The 19,011-nt window shown below is 45.8% G+C and overlaps 1 protein-coding gene across 1 annotated transcript in view; it reads left to right on the top strand.

Moving 5' to 3' along the window:
* The window catches only part of LOC121273846 (zinc finger protein 664-like), a 56,662-nt gene that overhangs the window by 20,257 nt on the left and 17,394 nt on the right, over positions 1–19,011 (top strand). Inside the window, exon 4 of the mRNA XM_041180985.1 lies at positions 3,467–3,549. Within this exon, the coding sequence (XP_041036919.1) occupies positions 3,467–3,549 (83 nt within the window). The remainder of the gene's footprint in view (positions 1–3,466; positions 3,550–19,011) is intronic.

The raw sequence follows: 19,011 nt of genomic DNA, 5'->3' as shown, positions 1-19,011 counted from the left end.
AGCAAGTGGGATGACTGAGTGAATCCCTTCCCACACTTGGAGCAGGTGAACAGCCTCTCCCCAGTGTGAACTCGCTGGTGTGTCAGCAGGCTAGACAACTGAGTGAATCCCTTCCAACACTCAGTGCAGGTGAACGGCCTCTCTCCAGTGTGAAGTCGCTGGTGTACACTGAGTTTGAATGAAAACCTGAATCTCTTTCCACAGGAAGTACAGTTGAATGTCCCCTCCTCAGTGTGAACTTGCTGATGCTTCAGAAGATCAGGGGACCCAGTGAATCCTTTCCCACATACAGAGCAGGTGAATGGCCTCTCTCCACTGTGAACTCACTGGTGTGTGCATAGGTGGGATAATCGAGTGTATCCCTTCCCACACTTGGAGCAGGTGAATGGTCTCTCTGCAGTGTGTAACTGTTGGTGCGTTAGCAGGTTGGATAACTGAGTGAATCCCTTCCACACATCAAGCAGGTGAACGGTCTCTCCCCAGTGTGACTGCGTTGATGGGTTTCCAGATGAGAAGGGTAATTGAATCCTTTCCCACAGTCCTTACATTTCCACGGTTTCTCCATGGTGCGGGTGTCCCTGTGTCTCTCCAGGCTGGATGCTCAGTTGAAGCCTCGTCCACACAGAGAACACGTGTACAGTTTCTCCCCACTGTGAATGGTGTGATGTTATTTTCAGGCTGTGTAACTGGTTAAAGCTCTTTCCCCAGTCAGTTCACTGGAATACTGTGTGCATGTGTGTCTCGGTGCTTTTCCAGTCACACTGATGTTTGAAATCTTTTCCCACGAACAGAACAGACAAACATTTCTCCTTCCACATTCAAAAGCTCGATGATATTCAGGTCGTATAAGTTGTGTCAGACCTTGAAGTGATATTTGATTTGAGTTTCCCATCTACAAGGCCTCCCCTTCTAATTCTCTGAAAGAGGAGTTTACAAAAGTCATCACTGTAAGAACAGGATAGAAATTCAAAACAGACAACTCTCGTTTCCGTGGAATATTTCTTCAACTCTTTTTCCCCCAAAGCTGCAAATCCCCATCCCATGCAATCTCCCCCCTCTCTGTGCTGAAATCCAAACAGAGTTTTGGACAATTACTTCTGTATCTTTTTAACAGATTTCTACAACTGGAGATGACAATATGTTTGATCATTCACTTCAGTCATTACTCATGACAAATCTTTAATCTGAAGTCCCCTGACCAACCATACAAAATAGCAGACGTTAACCTTGTATCCAAAACTTACTGTGTGGAGATTTAATGAGTGATCGTGAAGGTGGTTTATCCAAACCTCTGAGGGTTTCCTTCCTTCCTTCTCTCCCTCTCTAACTCAGTCTCATGGCCCATTCTGGTTCCTGCTTCTCTTCCTGGTGACTAATTAACTCCAATTAAACACTGAGAAGATTGAAGTCACTGTTTTCAGTCCCTGCTCCAATCGCCATTTCCCAGATACCCACTCCATCCCCCTCTCTGGGAACAGTTTGAGATTAAGCCATCATCGCTGCTGTTGTTACCTCCAGACTCAACTATTCCAACACACTCCTGGCTGGTCGCCCACGTTACCCTCCATAATGTTGAAGCCATCCAAAGATCTTCTGTCCATGTCTTCACTCACAGTGAGGCCCATTCCCCTAACACCTCTGCTTCCTGACCTGCCTTGGCTCCCAGTCAAGCAACAGCTCGATTTTAAAATTCTCATCCTTGTTTTCAAATCCCTCCATGGCCTCACCCCTCCCTATCTCTTTAATCTCCTTCAGCCCCACAACCCTCTGAGATAACTGCAATGTTCTAATTCTGACCTTGTACATTCCCTATTTTAATCGCTCCACTATTAGTGACCGTGCCTTCAGCTCCCTTGTCCCCAAGCTTTGAGATTCTCTCCCTACCACACTTCCCCCTTTAAGACACTTGAAGGAGGAACAAAGGGACCTTGGCATGTGTGTCCATAGATCTCTGAAGGCAGAGGGGCATGTTAGTGGGGTGGTGAAAAAGGCAGATGGGGCACTTGCCTTTATCAATCAAGGCATAGATTACAAAAGTAGGAAGGTCATGTTGGAGTTGTATAGAAAATTGGTGAGGCCACAGCTGGAGTACTGTGTGCAGTTTTGGTCGCCACATTACAGGAAGGATGTGGTTGCACTAGAGGGGGTGGAGAGGAGATTCACCAGGATGTTGCCTGGAATGAAACGTTGAAGTTATGAAGAGAGGTTGGAGAGACTTGGGTTGTTTTCGTTGTGTAATAAAGAAAGGGACAGCAACAACATGGATATGAAATTGGCTGAGTGACATTGTTTAATGGATGTTTTTAAGACTGAAGTAAGGTTTATAGTGGAGTTCCCCAGGAGTCAGTGTTAGGAACCCTGCTCTTCTTAACAGATATAAATAACCGAGACCTTGGTGTTCAGGCACTATTTGAAATTTGTTGACAGAATCTTGAGTGGGCACAGACTGGGTGGCAGGTTCCCTTCCCTGAAGGACATGAGTGAACCAGTTAGGTTTTTATGACAATTCAGCAGTTTTCATGGTCACTTTTTCCTAGTGCTGGCCCCACAAATTCCCAGATTCATTCAGCTCAATTTCACAACCTGCCTTTGTGTTTTTGTGGGTTCTCTCTTACTCCCTTTTTTCTGTTTTAAATCAGTTTGACAGAATATGAGAATGGGAGGATTTACAGTTGGGAAACTGAAACCAAACATCACATCAGGATTTGATGGTGTTTATCATAAGCTGAATATCATCAGATTTTGAACATGGCAGGAAAAAGCACTGTTCACAGTGGGGAGAAACTGTACATGTGTTCTGTTTGTGGATGAGGCTTCAGCCAAACATCTGGTCTGTCAAAACACAAGTGCAGTTACAACAGAGAGAAGCCGTGGAAATGTGGGGACTGTGGGAAGGGTTTCAGATCCCCATCTGACCTGGAAACACATCGGCATAGTCACACTGGGGAGAGACCATTCACCTGCTCCGTTTATGGGACGGGATTTACTCATTCATCCACCCTGCTAAAACACCAGCAAGTTCACACTGATGAGAGATCTTTTAAATGTCCAGATTGCGGCAGGTGCTATAAAAGTTGCAGGAACCTGATGTCCCATCAACGTGTTCACACTGACGAGAGACTGTTCAGGTGCTCTCATTGTATGACTGGGTTCAGGCGATCATCTGACCTCACTGCTCACCAGCAAGTTCACACTCATCAGCGTAGTCACACTGGGGAGAGACCATTCACCTGCTCCGTGTGTGGGAAGGGATTCACTCATTCATCCACCCTGCTGAAGCACCAGTGGGTTCACACTGGGGAGAGACCTTTTAAATGTCCAGGCTGTGGGAAGTGGTTTTAAAAGTTCCTGGGAACTGATATTCCATCAACGTGTTCACACTGATGAGAGACCATTCAGGTGCTCTCATTGTATGACTGGGTTCAGGCGATCATCTGACCTCACTGCACACCAGTGAATTCACACTGGGGAGAGGCCATTCACCTGCTCAGAGTGTGGGAAGGAATTTGCTCGGTCATCCCACCTGATGAGACACCAGCGAGTTCACAAGCAACTCCAATGATTGGATTTTGCTGTTAATCACATCCAGGACTGAACCATGTGCATTGGGGTCTGTTTCTGCTAATGTTAATCTACACCAGTCCAGCTTTGGGTGTTAATATTCTGTATAAAAGTCAAATAAATCAGCTTTGTGCTAATTACTGTGTGTTGAATCTTTTAACATCTCTAACACAAGTTAGTTGCTTTTGAAGGGCTCTCCCTCTCCTCTGCCTCCTCCATCTTCACCTCCTACAAGTGTGAGGAGTTCATGGTGCTTCTTTCAGAGAACTTTCCAAACCCACGATCACTACCATCTAGAAGGACAAAGGTAGCAGATCCATGTGAACACCAGCACCTGCAAGTGTCCCTCCAAGTCATGCACCATCCTGACTTGGAAATATATCGCCGTTCCTTCACTAACGCTAGGTCAAATCCTGGTACTCCCTCTCTAACAGCGCTGTGGGTGTACCTACACCACATGGACTGCAGCAGCTCAGGAAGACACTACCTTCTCAAGGGCAATTAGGGATGGGCAATAAATGCTGGCCTAGCCAGTGATGCCCACATCCCCTGAATGAATAAAAATAATTGAGACAATCTAATCAGCTGCCTCTGCTGCTTCCCTTTCTTCCACTAGCCCATCAGGTCAAACTATCACTGACGTTCTCCTGTCTTAGGCCTGAACTCAAGTCTTTCTCTAAGTTGCTGTGTGGTCTCCCATCGGGCAGGTTTCCTTTTGTCTCTCCAGGTACACAGACCCCATAAAGAGACCAGGTAATTGGGAGAACAGGGGGTGTAAGAGTTGTGAGGGGTGAGGGAAGCATTGAGAAGGGCTAAGAATCATGGGGGGGTGGGGAAGAGTTGTGACAGACAGAATGGGGAATGCGATGTCATTTATTCACCGACCTGATGTTGGAGTCAGTGATGGGGCCTCGAACCTCATTCTCTCGACACCCGGACCACTGGCAGGAAAGGAAACGCACGTGTCCTGGAGCCTCGAACCCGATGGCAGGACTGTCCGGGCTGAGTCTCTGCTCCAAATCCCCCATTGCTGCCTCAGAGCTCACAGCCCCAATTCCTCAGCCCCCCACCTCACCGGGAATCGCGACTCTCTGTTTGAGATCCCCTGCTGTAAAATCAGGCCAAGGTTTTTGTTTGGAGTCTCCTGACTGAAAATCCCCTCTCTCCAATATCCTGCAAATGGAGTTGACAAAGGGCGTCTCTGTCAGTACAGGATAGAAATTCAGAACAAACAATTCTAGTTTCTATGGAACATTTTTTCCTCTCTTGTTCTCCAAAAGCTGTAAATCCCCATCTCACACACTCTCCGTCTTCCCTCAGCTGAAATCCAAACCCATCGCACCATCTCCACCATTTCCTTTCTCCACTCCCAGTTTTCTCCCTCCCTCTACTCTGGCTGGGTTCAGTTCTCCAGCTCCTGTGACTCTTATTTGGCTCCTCAGACTGGTCTCAGCTGCCGTCCGATGGAACTGAGGAGGCGGCCCTCGGTTGGATCTTATTCAGGCCCAAAAGCTGCACCACTAGTTTCTGACCCTGGGGTGGGTGGTCATAATGCCCTCCTTCAGTTTCTGAATCAGTGATAGTAACAAAGCAGGATGGAGAAAGACTCATTTTGAGGGGGTGACACTGCTGGAAGAATGGAGAGCTGGAGTTCACCTGGAAAAGGAGAAAAGTTTAAAAACAGAGAGTACCCAATGTGAGGCTCAAACCCACAACCCTGAGTTGAAACGACTCATGCAGAACTAGACAGGGTAGATGCAAGCAGGATGTTCCCAATGGTGGTGGAGTCCAGAACCAGGGGTCATCTGAGGATATGGGGTAGACCATTTAGGACTGAGATGAAGAGAAATTTCTTCACCCAGAGAGTGGTGAGCCTGTGGAATTCGCTACCACAGAAAGTAGTTGAGGCCAAAACATTGTATGTTTTCAAGGAGTTAGATATAGCTGAAAGGGATCAAAGGATATGGGGAGAAAGCGGGAGCAGGCTATTGATGTTGGATGATCAGCCATGATCATAATGAATGGCGGAGCAGGCTTGAAGGGCCAAATGACCTACTCCTGCTCCTATTTTCCATGTTTCTATGCTCGACCAACTGAGTTAGTCAGGCAATCGGAAATGTTATATCCAGATGTTATCACAATGAGATAACTGAATGAAATAGCTGAGAAGGAAATTGACCACCAGATGCCCAAGGGTCCAATGCTTTCCACTCAATCATCAATAACATCATTCACAGCTTCTGCTTCTTAGCTGCACCTCCTTCCAAACATTGTGATCCATTTTCCTCAGGATTTTTTCCTGGGTTTAATATTTACCTGCTTTGTGTCCTCATTTTGAAATAAGATTTGCTTCAATATCCAACACAAATTGAATTGCAAACCTGATCGACAAACAATGGAAAACAAGTCACTCAGTAACACAAATCCCGTGGTGCTCATTTTCAGATTCACAACAGTAAGATTTTCAATAAAATGAAAGGATTTCGCAGTGAAAGGATTGAGGAAGTTGGTGTGACATTTATTTGTGACTCACTCACTCGGGTATTCTGTAAATGCTGCTCGGAGGTTTGGTCACAGGGATATAATCGACCTGCGTTTTCCTGAGCCTGTGCTGGGTGTATTGGGAGGTTTGACCCAAGATGGAGTATCTTGCTTCCCAGGGATGGGCAGGAACCCGCTGATTGAAGCTGCAGTCACTGCTCTCTGCTGGCAGCAGGTGATTGGAGAGGTCAGGGCCAGAATATTGCTGCTTTCCCCTGTGTTGTGATATGGTAGGTGGTATTTGCTGGGCTGACCAAATCCCAAAGGAAAACTTGGTCAGGCTATCACAACAATTTTGCAATTTGTATTTATTATGAGAAGGTATGTGTACTGAAGTCAGAAGTAAAGATACCACCACCGCTTTTGCGGATTTTAAATAATAAATTAAAACATTTAACAGAAGAAAATGTAAACACATAAGATTACAGTTATACAGTTAACTTCGTTTTATATCATTTCCCAAAAGATTTCCACTTAGCTAGACTCACAAATAAACACCCATTTTCAGGCAACAGTCCCGATAGATTTTTAATCTATAAAACATCCAGTAATATTCCTGCAAGGCACCCACTGTTGCTATAGGGGAGGTATTTCACAAGCTTCTCTCTCCCTCTCAGTCAACAATGGAAATCCAAGTCTTGTAAGAAAACCTTGCTGTCTGGAACAACCAGACACTTCTCTGGGGTGGTGAGAAGCTGCTTCCTTCATAGGACTGTGTTCACATGGCACACTCTTCAAATCACATGGCCAAACCCCTCATAAATGTTTTTAACTTTCTTTTGAAGGTTACCTTTCCCAGAATCTAAAAACATTCATGTTGATTTTATGGCTACTACTTTAAGGAAAAATAAACTTAGTAACTTTGCTTTATTTATTTATGCTCTTTGCCAGTTGTTAGTCTTCCTTTTTTCTCTCTTTAAAATTCACTAGCTAAAAATTCAGCTCCTCATTTATCTCCCAATGCAAATTCCTATTCATGCTGTATCTCCTGGTATCCCATCTTAGCTCACTCATCTCTTCAAATATGTCTCCTTTTGCACCTAATCCTCTTCATGATTTAAACCTTGCAGTCTGACTGTCGTCAGTCTAATTAAATTAGTCACACACACACACACAACATATACACAGTCCGCACAAGCCTGCTTCGCAGTATCCCACAGTAATAAGGGGAAAAAAAATGATATTTTGTTTACACCCGTTTCACTCACAATAGAACTGATGAAGAGAGAATAATTTATTGTTTTGTTTGAATCCATAAACTTCATGGATTTCTAATGGGTGAGATGTAGGTAAAAGACAACGGTTCTTCAAGGTACACTACAGGCCCAACAGCTCAATCAGCTCCACTCTCAGCTCAGGAGACATCAACTACTCCATGTCCTGTCCACAGGGGAGTTCTCCTGGTGCAGTGGCACCAACATTAGTGCTTTAACTAACACCACCAAAAAAAACCTGGATTAATCAGTTAGTCTGATTGCTGTTTGTGGGATCTTACTGTGCACAAACTGGCTGTCATGAAACAGAAACAATTTGTATTTATAAAACACGTTTAATGTAATAAAATGTTCCAAAGTTCTTCACAGGAGTTTCATAAAGAAAAAAATTGACACAGAGTCACAAAGGGCGATATTAGGGTAAATGGACAAAACCGTGATTGGAGAGGCAGATTTTAACCAGCATCTTTAATCAGGAGAGAGAGCTGGAGGGGGTGGAGAGGTTTAGGGAGGGAATTTCAGAGCTTCACACCGAGGCACAGCCACCAATGGTGCAGTCATTAAAATCAGGGATGTTCAAGAGGCCAGAATGAGAGGAGCGCAGATACCTCAGAGGGTGAGTGACTGGAGATTACAGAGATCGGGAGGGACGAGGCCATGGAGAGAATTGTAAACAAGGCTATGAACTTTAAAATTAAGGCACTGCTTGACCAGGAGCCAATGTAGGTCAGTGAGCAGAGGGGTGATGGGGGCTTGATGTGAGAAAGCTCATGGACAGCAGAGTTTTGGATGATCTTACGTTTCTGTGTGGGGGACGGGTTGAATGTGAGAAGCTGGTCAGGAATGTAATGGAATCGTCAAGTCTAAAGGTAACATGGACACGGATAAAGGTTTCAGCAGATGAGCTGGGGGTGGGGTGGAGTCAGGCGACGTTATGGAGATTGAAATACCTGGTGTTAGTGATGGTGTGGATATGTGGTCAGAAACTCCTCCTGCAGTCAAATATGACACCGAGATTGTGAACAGTGTTGTTCAGCCTCAGACAGTTCCCAGGGAGAGGGATGGACTCGGTAGTTCGGGAACAGAATTTATAGTGGTGACTGAAGACAATGGCTTTGGTCTTCCTGATTTTTAATTGAGAAAATTTCTGCTCATCCAGTACTGGGTGTGGTATAAGCAGTTTGATAATTTAGTAACAGTGGAGGAATGGAGAGGCATAGTGGTGAGGTAGAGCTGGGTGTTGTCAGTGTACATGTGAAAACTAACACGGTGCTTTTGGATGATGTCACCGAGTGGCAGCATGTAGATGAGAAATAGGAGGGTAGATCCTTGGGGGACACCCAGTACAAGGGCTTTGGAGAGGAAAGGGAGGTTGGAGATGGGGCAGTAGTTTCCAAAGATGGTTGGGTCAAAAGTTGCTTTTTTTTAGAATGGGTGAGGATGGTAGATTTAAAAGTGAGAGAGACAGTATCAAAAGGCAGCGAGAACCATTAACAATATCAGCTAAGATGGAGAAGTTGGGTGATCAGCAGTTTAGTGAGAATAGGGTCAAGGGAGCAGGAGGTGGGTCTCATGGACAAGATGAGCACTGACAGGGCATGAGGGAGATGGGAGAGCAACTGGAGAAAGATGTGTGTTCAGGGCTCAGACAAGGGGGAACTTCAGAGACAGTTTGTCTCGGTGGGCTAGTGGAAGGGAGGGAAGCAGCAGAGGCCGCTGATGGATTGTCTCAATCTTAGTGACAAAGTAGTTCCATGAGCTCCTCACACTTGCTGTTGGAGGTGAGGATGGAGGAGACAGGGGAGAGGGAGAAACCTTCAAAAGGCTGTGTTAAAGATATTAAAAATATTTGACACAGTGTATTTAACGCAAAGCTGATGTATTAGTCTATTTTTCTGATAATAGCCCCTATAACTGGGCTGTAGTTTATTAACATCAGCAGAAATATAATCCAATGAACCTGGTTCATTCCTGGATGTGATTAACAGCAAAATCCCATCACTGTAGTTACTTGTGAACTCGCTGGTGTCTCAGCAGGTGGGATGACTGAGTGAATCTCTTCCCACACTTGGAGCAGGTAAACGGCTTCTCCCCAGTGTGAACTCGCTGGTGTACAGTGAGCTGAGATGATTGCCTGAATCCAGTCCCACAGTGAGAGCACTTGAATGGTCTCTCGTCAGTGTGAGTAAGTTGATGGGACATCAGTGCCCTGGAACTTTTATAACACTTCCCGCAGTCTGGGCATTTAAAAGGTCTCATGTCAGTGTGATCTCGCTGGTGTTTCCGCAGGTTGGACGAATGAGTGAATCTCTTCCCACATTTGGAGCAGGTGAACGGCCTCTCCCCAGTGTGAACTCGCTGATGTTCAGTGAGTTGAGATGACCACCTGAAGCCAGTCCCACAGTGAGAGCAGCTGAATGGTCTCTCGTCAGTGTGAACACGTTAATGGGACATCAGTTCCTGGGAACGTTTGAAGCTCTTCCCACAGTCTGGGCATTGAAAAGGTCTCTCGTCAGTGTGAACTCGTTGGTGTATCAGCAGGGTGGTTGAACTATTGAATCGCATCCCACACTCGGAGCAGGAGAATGGTTTCTCCTCAGTGTGAACTCACTGGTGTGTCTGCAGGGTGGATAACTGACTGAATCCCTTCCCACACTCGGAGCAAGCGAATGGTGTGAACTCGCTGGTGTCTCAGAAGGCTGGAGGACTGGGTGAATGCCATTCCACACTTGGAGCAGATGAACGGTCTCTCCCCAGTGTGACTGCGCTGATGCACATTGAGGTAATAAGAGGTCTTGAACCCAGTCCCACAGTGAGAGCACCTGAACGGTCTCTCATCAGTGTGAACACGTTGATGGGCCATCAGTTCCTGGGAGCTTTTATAACACTTCCCACACTCTGTGCATTTAAAAGGTCTCTCGTCGTTGTGAACACACTGGTGTCTCTGCAGGGTGGATAAAACAGTAAATCCCTTCCCACACTCGGAATAGGTGAACAGTCTCTCACCAGTGTGAGTGGGCCGATGAGTTTCCAGCTGGGATGGGTAACTGAATCCCCTCCCACAGTCTCCACATTTCCACAGTTCCCTCCCAGTGGGATCAGTGCTTTTTCCTTCCATGTTCAAAGGCCAAGGATCCAAATGAATCCAAAGACTCTCTCAGATCCTGATCTGATGTTTTGTTTCAGTTTCTGGACTGCAAATTTTCCCCTTCTAATAATGTGAAATTGATTTAAAACAGAAAAAGGGAGTGAGAGAGAATCCACAAAAACACAAAGGCAGGTTGTGAACCCGAGCTAATGAATAATTTATAACGCCGGCACTAGGACAAAGTGAACGTTAAAGCTGAAAGAGAGAGGGTGGGTGGGGAGAGAGAGAGAGAGCGAGAGTGAGAGAGAGAGAAAGGAGAACCCTCAACCTCCACCACTTAGCAGGACCAAGGCAGCTGGTACATGTGAATATCATCACTTCCAAGTTCCCCTCCGAGACACACGGCGATATAGTTCCTAGTCAGGATGGTGTGTGATTTGGAGGGGAACTTGCAGGTGGTGGTGTTCCCATGCATCCGTTGCCCTTGTCCTTCTCAGTGTTAGAGGTCGTGGGTTTGGAAGGTGCTGTCGAAGGAGCCTTGGTGTGTTGCTGCAGTGCACCTTGTAGATGGTGTACACTCCTGACTACACTATGGTTGGAGAAAGTCGGGTGGTTCTCCTTGAAGCCAAGTAGATTGAAGGGAGATTTGATAGAGGTGTGCAGGTTAATGATAGTTTTAGATAAGATAGATAAAGAAAAGCCGTTTGCAATTAGGTTGAAGGGGTCAAAAACAGCAAATGCTGGAAAAACTCAGGAGGTCTAAAAGTGTCTGTGGAGAGAAAGACATTGCTAATGTTTCGAGCCCGATTGATTCTTTTGTTCTTCTCTCTGAAGAAGAGTCATCAGGACTTGAAATGTTAACTCTGTCTTCCCTTCCACAGATGCTGTAAGACTTGCTGAATTTTTCCAGCATTTGCAGTTTTTGTTTCAGATTTCCAGCATCTGCGATATTTTGCTTATATCTTAGGTTGAAGGGAGATTTGAGAGAGGTGCGCAAGTTAATGGAGATTTAGATAAGGTAGATAAAGAAAAGCCATTTGCAATAACTGATGGTGAAAGGATTACAAGACACAGATTTAAAATTTAGTGCAAGATCTACAGGGGGGAACGTGAGGAAGTAATTTTACACAGTGAGACACAATGACCTGGAACTCAACACTTTCACTCAGAGGCCAACAATATCCAGGTCCTGATGAATGGAGTGATTCAGTCCCACTTAGATGTGACGTTTGTTGTGTGTGTCCCGATGATGGCGGCCGTTGATCCAGGCCTGGAACATGTAGGGAGTCGCAGCTGTTGCCTGTTTGGTGCAAACGCGGGACCGAGAGTTCCTAATTAGGGTCCTGAGTCCTACACTAGGTGTTTATGAAACCTCCCAGTCCATATCGACTCCATTTCTCTCCTGCACTCGGCTGTCACTCACCCTTTCCCGCCTCCTTCCTCCTTCACCTCCCGCACTCCCTGGGCTTCAGGTACAATGACAATGCGCCTGCGCAGAGCCTCACCCCTCGAGCCCCGCCCCCTCGTTCACTCCGATTGGCTGGAGGACCAGTCGCCCGCTCTCAGTTCTCCAGTCCCGCCCCCTCTTCCCATTGGTCCGGAGCTGCCGTCAATCAACAGGGCATTGTGACGGTTTCAAATGGTGAGAGCGGCCACAGACTCAGCCTGACTTGCTGATTCTTGGCAGCATTTTCTGTTTGGGAATTAGAGCTAGAGATGGATGGTCAGTTCCCCTCTGTCCGGGGGGGATTCACACTCATTTCCCTAGTGCACTGATTATCACGTTTACTTTACATGAGAAAGTCCCCGGTTCAATCATGAGATGCTGGGATTGGCACCACATCCACCACCAATGCACAGTCACAGCCAGTGTGTACCATCTACGAAGTGCACTGCAGAAACTCACCAAGGTTCCTTAGGCAGCACCTTCCAAACCCACGACCACTACCATCTAGAAAGACAAGGGCAGCAAGGGTTCAAGGATTTTGACCCAGTGACAGTGAAGGAACGGCGATATATTTCCCAGCCAGGATGGCGAGTGACTTGGAGGGGAACTTCCTGGTGGTGGTGTTCCCATGTGTGTGCTGCCCTTGTCTTTCTAGATGGTAGTGGTCGTGGGTTTGGAAGGTGCTGCCTAAGGAACCTTGGTGAGTTTCTGCAGTGCACTTTGTAGATGGTACACACTGGCTGCGACTGTGCGTTGGTGGTGGATAGAATGAATGTTTGTGGATGTGGTGCCAATCCAATGCATTGCTTTGTCCTGGATGGTGTCGAGCTCTTGAGTGTTTTTGGAGCTGCACTAACCCTAGCAAGTAGACAGTATTCCATCGCGCTCCTGACTTGTGCCTTGTCGATTGTGGACAGGCTTTGGGGAGTCAGGAGGTGAGATATTTGCCGCAGGAGTCCTAGCCTCTGATCGGCTCTTGTAGCTGGACTATGGAAATGGCTGGTCCAATTCAATTTCTGGTAAATGGTAACCACAGGATGTTGAAAATGGGATATTAAATGGTAGTAATGCGTTTCAATGTCAAGGGGAGTTGGTTAGCTTCTCTCTTGTTGGAGATAGTCATAGCCTTGCACTTATGTGGCATGAATGTTCCTTGCTCCTTGCCAGACTAAGCCTGGGTATTGTCCATAAGACCATAAGATGTAGGAGCAGAAGCTGGCCATTTGGCCCACTGAGTTTGCTCCGCCATTCAATGAGATTGTGGCTGATCTGATAATCTTCAATTCCACTTCCCTGCCTTGTCCCCATAACCCTTGATTTCCTTACTGATTAAAAATCTGTCTATCTCAGCCTTGAATATACTTAATGACCCAGCCTCTTCAGCCCTCTGTGGTAAAGAATTCCACAGATTCACTATATTTTGAGGGAAGAAATTCTGCCTCGTCTATTTTTTAAATAGGTGCCCCCTTACTCTGGGATTATGCCTTCTAGTCCTAGACTTTCTCACAAAGGGAAACAACCTCTCAGTATCTACCGAGTGAAGCCCCCAAAGAATCTTATATGTTTCAATAAGGTCACCTCTCATTCTTCTGAACTCCAATGAGTACAGGCCCAACCTACTCAACCTCTCCTCCTAAGAAAATCCCTCCATACCCAGGATCAACCAAATGAACCTTCTCTGGACTGCCTCCAATGCCAGAATATCTTGCCTTAGATAAGGGGACCAAAATTGTTCACAGTATTCTTGGGGCGGTCTAACTGCTGCCTTGTATAATTTTGGCAAGACTTCCCTATTTTTATACTCCATTCCCTTGGAAATTATGACCAACATTCCATTTTCCTTCCCTATTCCCTGCTGAACTTGGATGTTAGCTTTTTGGGATTCATGCACAAGGACTCCCAAATCCCCCTGTGCTGCAGCCTTCTGCAGTCTTTCTCCACCTAAATAATATTCAGCTTCTCTATTCTTCCCATCAAATAGCATAACCTCACATATTCCCAAATTATATTCCATCTGCCAAGTTTTTCCAGGTCTTGGTGCATTTGGACATGGATTGTTTCAGTACCTGAGGAGTCACGAATGTTCACGAATGATCATTGTGCAATCATCAGTGAACATCCCCACTTCTGACCTAATGATTGAAGGAAGGTCATTGATGAAGCAGCTGATGATGGTTGGGTCGAGGACACTATCCTGAGGAACTCCTGCAGCGATGCCCTGAGTTGAGATGATTGACCTCCAACAACCACCACCCAGGACTCAAACCCATGGAGAGCTTCCCCCTCATTTCCATTGACCTCAGTTGTGCTCAGGCTCTTTGATGCTACACTCGGTCAAATGCTGCCATGATGTCAAGGGCAGTTACTCTGAGTTCAACAGTTTTGTCCATGTTTGAACAAAGGCTGTAATGAGGTCAGGATCAGAACCCAAATTGAGCACCAATGACCAGATTATTGCTAAGCAAGTTCTGCTTGATTGCACTGTTGATGACCCCTTCCATTACTTTGTTCACGATCGAAAGTAGAATGATGGGGCAGTAATTGGTCCAATTGGGTTTATCATGCTTTATGTGTACAGGACATACCCAGTCCATTTTCCACATTGCTGGGGAGATGCCAGTGTTGTAGCTGTACTGGAACAGTTTGGCCATGGGTGCAGCGAGTTCTGGAGTCCAAGTTTTCATTACTATTGCAGATGGGGATATTTGTGGAGCCTCCTCCTCTAGTGAGTTGCTTAATTATCCACCGCTATTCACGACTGGATGTGCAGGACTGCAGAGCTTAGATCTGATCCATTGGTTGTGGAATTGCTTAGCTCTGTCTGTCACATGCCGTTTGCGCTGTTTGGCCTGCAAGTCGTCCCATGTTGTAGCTTCACCAGGTTGACACCTCATTTTTGTGTATGCCAGATGCTACTTCTGGCATGCCCTCCTGCACTCTTCATTGAACCAGGGTTGATCCCCTGGCTTAATGGTACTGGTAGAGTGGGTGGTTGGGGGGGTGGGGTGGGGGGTGGTGGGGAGTGGTAAGCCGGCCATAAGGTTACAGATTGTGGTTGAGTGCAATTCTGCTGTTGCCGATGGCCCACAGCACCCCATGGATGCCCAGCCTTGAGTTTCTAGATCTGTTCGAAACCCATGCTATTTAGCACAATGGTAATGCCACACCATACGATGGAGGGTATCCTCAATGTGAAGATGGGACTTCGCCTCCACAACGACTGCGTAGGATGTGATTCCTACTGATGCTGTCATGGACAGGTGCATCTGCAGCAGATGGAATGATGAGGATGAGGTCAAGTATGTTTTTTTCCTCTTGAAGACTCTCTCACGACTTGCCACAGACCCAGTCTAGCAGCTATGTCCTTTAGGAATCAACCAGCTCGGTCAGTAGTGGTGCTATCGATCCACTCCCTGTTACTGAGGAGGAATTAAACGTGAGTTTAGTTCCATGTCGACCAAGCTGATGGAACATTTCAGGTTACTGACGTTTTTCATTGTGTCACCTGGAAAGTATGTTTGGGGACCTGGAATGTGGGAAGGGAAGAGGTGAAGGGTGGATGCTGCATCTGCTGTGCTATTATGGAAATGATTCACAGTGATGTTCATAAGAAAACAGGAAATAGGAGCTGGGGTAGACCATACGGCTCTTTGAGCCTTTTCCACCATTAAATGATCTTTCAGCTCAACTCCACTTTCCCGCCCCATTCCCATATCTATTGATTCCCTTAGTGTCCAAATATTCTAGTGAGATAATCTCTCAAATAAAGAATGATGAATAACAGCTCGAAACCACAGTCCTCTCTCCCACTGCCGTACTGATCCTTCCAACATACAGAAATTTGGGGCAATAGTGATGTTGATGCTCAGATTAGCTCTGTCTCCATATGTTAAATTGGATCGAGAAGCACTGGGGAAGGTGCAAAACAGATTTACTGGAATGATGCCGGAATTGGAAAGTTATATCAATCAACAAAGATTTAACAGTTTGCAAAGGTTTTGTTTGGAGAAGACAGTGAGACATGACCTGACCGAGGACTTTAAGATAGTGAAAGGGTTTGACAGGATGGACACGTGGAAGATATTTCCATTTGTGAATGGATGGCAATAAATATAAGTTAGTCACTAATAGATCTAATGTGTAAATAATGATCAATTTTCATTCACCAGAGATAATGCAGAATGTGCCAGAAACACTCAGCACATCTAGGAGCATCTGCATTGAGAAGCATTAAGTTTTCAGGACTGTTCACTGATGCTATATTCCTCACTGTACCAGTACTACCAGATCTGCTAAAAATTCCAGCATTTTCCATTTTAATTTCAGATTCACAGCACCCGCTTTTTGATAACTGTAGATGGTTGAAAATGTGGAACTCATTATCTGAAGGGTTTGAGATCCCTGTGTGAGCTGGAAACTTATGGGTAAAATCACACCGTGAAATGATCGTTCACCTGTTGAGTTGTTACATCCTAACTGCGACAGAATGTAAATGTTCTGTGTATGGAATGAAAAATCACTCGTTCACACGGCCTGCTGAGATTCCAGTGAGTTCACGTCTAACTAGGGATTTGTTCTGCTGTTAATTACACCTGGCACCAAACTATGGCGGAAGACCAGTGCATTTTATTATGTCAATTGATATCAAAAAACATTGTTATATCTTGGCCCTGTGGCTCCAATCATCAGTGGATCACAAATAATAATTTCCTATTCAGAAATATGGATTTTCAATGGCAGCCAGGCTACTCAGCATTCAACTCTTGTGGCAGTAACTCTTTCGAGTACAAACCCATTTCCATCTGTTTCAGATAAAGTTACATTGTTTCATAGTTTTGCCATTGTGAGATTTGAACTCTTGATCTTGGGGTTACAAACCCAGTACCATAACCACTTAGCTATTTAGGTCAGGGGAAACAGAATATGCCCGATCCTCACAACAGCAGCTCCCTGCACATACGCATTACGGCATGCTGGGGCATGCGTATTGCGGTCTGTTTCATGAGCATGCGCAGTGCTGGTCTGTGACTGAAGCTGCTCAGAGCGGGTGAGAAAATGTGGAATGGAGCAAACTAACAGTTAGTGTGTGTGTGTGAGGAGGAATGGAGCTAGCAGAATGGGCAGGAAGGCTTCATAAAGACACAGTGCAGGCCACAGACCCCATATAACAAGGTACCGGTCTTGTGTTTACAGAGAACGAGCCGAAAAAGTCTGGATTTCTCCCTTCGCCAGGCCCGGGGTAACGGCCGCCATCTTTATAGGGGGCAATGTGCATCAGGGCGCATGCGCAGTCATCCTGGTCCAGGTAGCAGGAGGAGAGAATGTTGTGAGTTTCTATCCCGGACTGACGGGGATGGATTTTGGAAACTCCTTTTACAGGGGATTAGAAGAGGAGGATTTACAGACGGGAATGTCAAGACCAACATCGCATTTAGATATGACAGAGTCACTTGATTCACAGGACCTGGATCATCCTTTTCTAATGCTCTGTGTAAACCGTTTCCCAAACATGTCACTGTCAGCCCAGGATAGAAATTCAGGACCTGGATATTATCAGCCTCTGAGTGTAATCATTGAGTTCCAGGTCATTACCATTCACTGTGTAAAATTTCTTCCTTTCATTCCCCCTATAGATCTTGCCCAAAATCTTTAATCTGTATCCCGTAATCATTTTACAATCAGTTAATGGGAACAGCTTTTCGTTAACTATCGTTATCATTAGGGACCAAGGGGGCAATCTATGGTTGGAGCCAGAGGACATCGCTAGAGTGTTGAATGAATACTTCACATCCGTCTTCACCCAAGAGAATGAGGATGAAGGTATGGAACTCAGGGAGAGAGACTGCGAGGTTCTTGAGCATATTGATATAGGGAGTGACAAGATATTGGAGGTGTTGGCAGGCTTAAAAGTGGACAAATCTCTAGGTCCAGATGATTTGTATCCCAGACTGCTGAGGGAGGCAAGGGAGGAGATCACAGGGGCTCTGACCCAAAATTTTAATTCCCCTCTAGCCACGGGGGAGGTGCCAGAGGACTGGAGAACAATTAATGTGGTTCTGCTATTTAAGAAGGGTTGTAGAGATAAGCCAGGGAACTACAGACCAGTGACTCTCATGGCAGTGGCTGGGAAACTATTGGAGAAAATTCTGAAGGAGAGAATCTATCTCCACTTGGAGAGGCAAGGTTTGATCAGGGAAAGGCAGTGTGGCTTTGCAGAGGGAGGTCATGCCTAACAAATTTGATTGAATTTTTTGAGGAGGTGACCAGGTAGATGAGGATAGTGAGGTTGATGTAGTTTATATGGATTTCAGCAAAGCCTTTGACAAGGTCCCACATGGGAGACTTATAAAGAAGGCAAATACACATGGGAGACAGGGTAATTTGATAAGTTGAATTCAAAATTGGCTTAGTTGTAGGAGGCAGAGCATGATGACAAAGGCTGCTTTAGTGGCTGGAAGCCAGTGTCCAGTGGCGTACCACAGGGATGTGTGCTTGGTCCCCTATTATTCGTAATTTATATAAACGACATGTGGGGAGTAGGATTAGTAAGTTTGCGGATGACACAAAGATTGGCCGGGTGGTTATCAGTGAGACTGAGTGTCTTGGGCTTCAGGAAGATATAGATGGGATGGTCAAATTGGTAGATAAGTGGCAGATGGAATTTAACCCTGAAAAGTGTGAGGTGATACACTTTGGAAGGAGTAATTTGACAAGGAAGTATTCAATGAACGGCATGTCACCAGAAAGTTCTGAGGAACAAAGGGACCTTGGCGTATGTGTCCATAGATCTCTGCAGGCAGAGGGACATGTTAGTGGGGTGGTGAAAAAGGCATATAGGACACTTGACTTTATCAATCGAGGCATAGATTACAAAAGTAGGGAGGTCATGTTGGAATTGTATAGAACTATGGTGAGGGCACAGCTGGAGTACTGTGTGCATTTCTGATCGCCACGTTAAAGGAAGGATGTGATTGCACTGGAGGGAGTGCAGAGGAGATTCACCAGGATGTTGCATGGGAAGAAACATTTAAGTTATGAAGAGAGATTGGATAGACTTGGTTGTTTTCGTTGGAGCAGAGAAGACTGAGGGACAACCTGATTGAGGTGTACAAGATTATGAGGGGCATGGACAGGGTGAATAGGAAGCAGCTGTTCCCCTT

The sequence above is a fragment of the Carcharodon carcharias genome (assembly GCF_017639515.1).
Source record: "Carcharodon carcharias isolate sCarCar2 chromosome 27 unlocalized genomic scaffold, sCarCar2.pri SUPER_27_unloc_2, whole genome shotgun sequence".
Lineage (NCBI taxonomy): Eukaryota > Metazoa > Chordata > Chondrichthyes > Lamniformes > Lamnidae > Carcharodon > Carcharodon carcharias.
The sequence above is the reverse complement of the archived record's forward strand: the minus strand, read 5'-3'. Positions and strand labels throughout refer to the sequence as shown.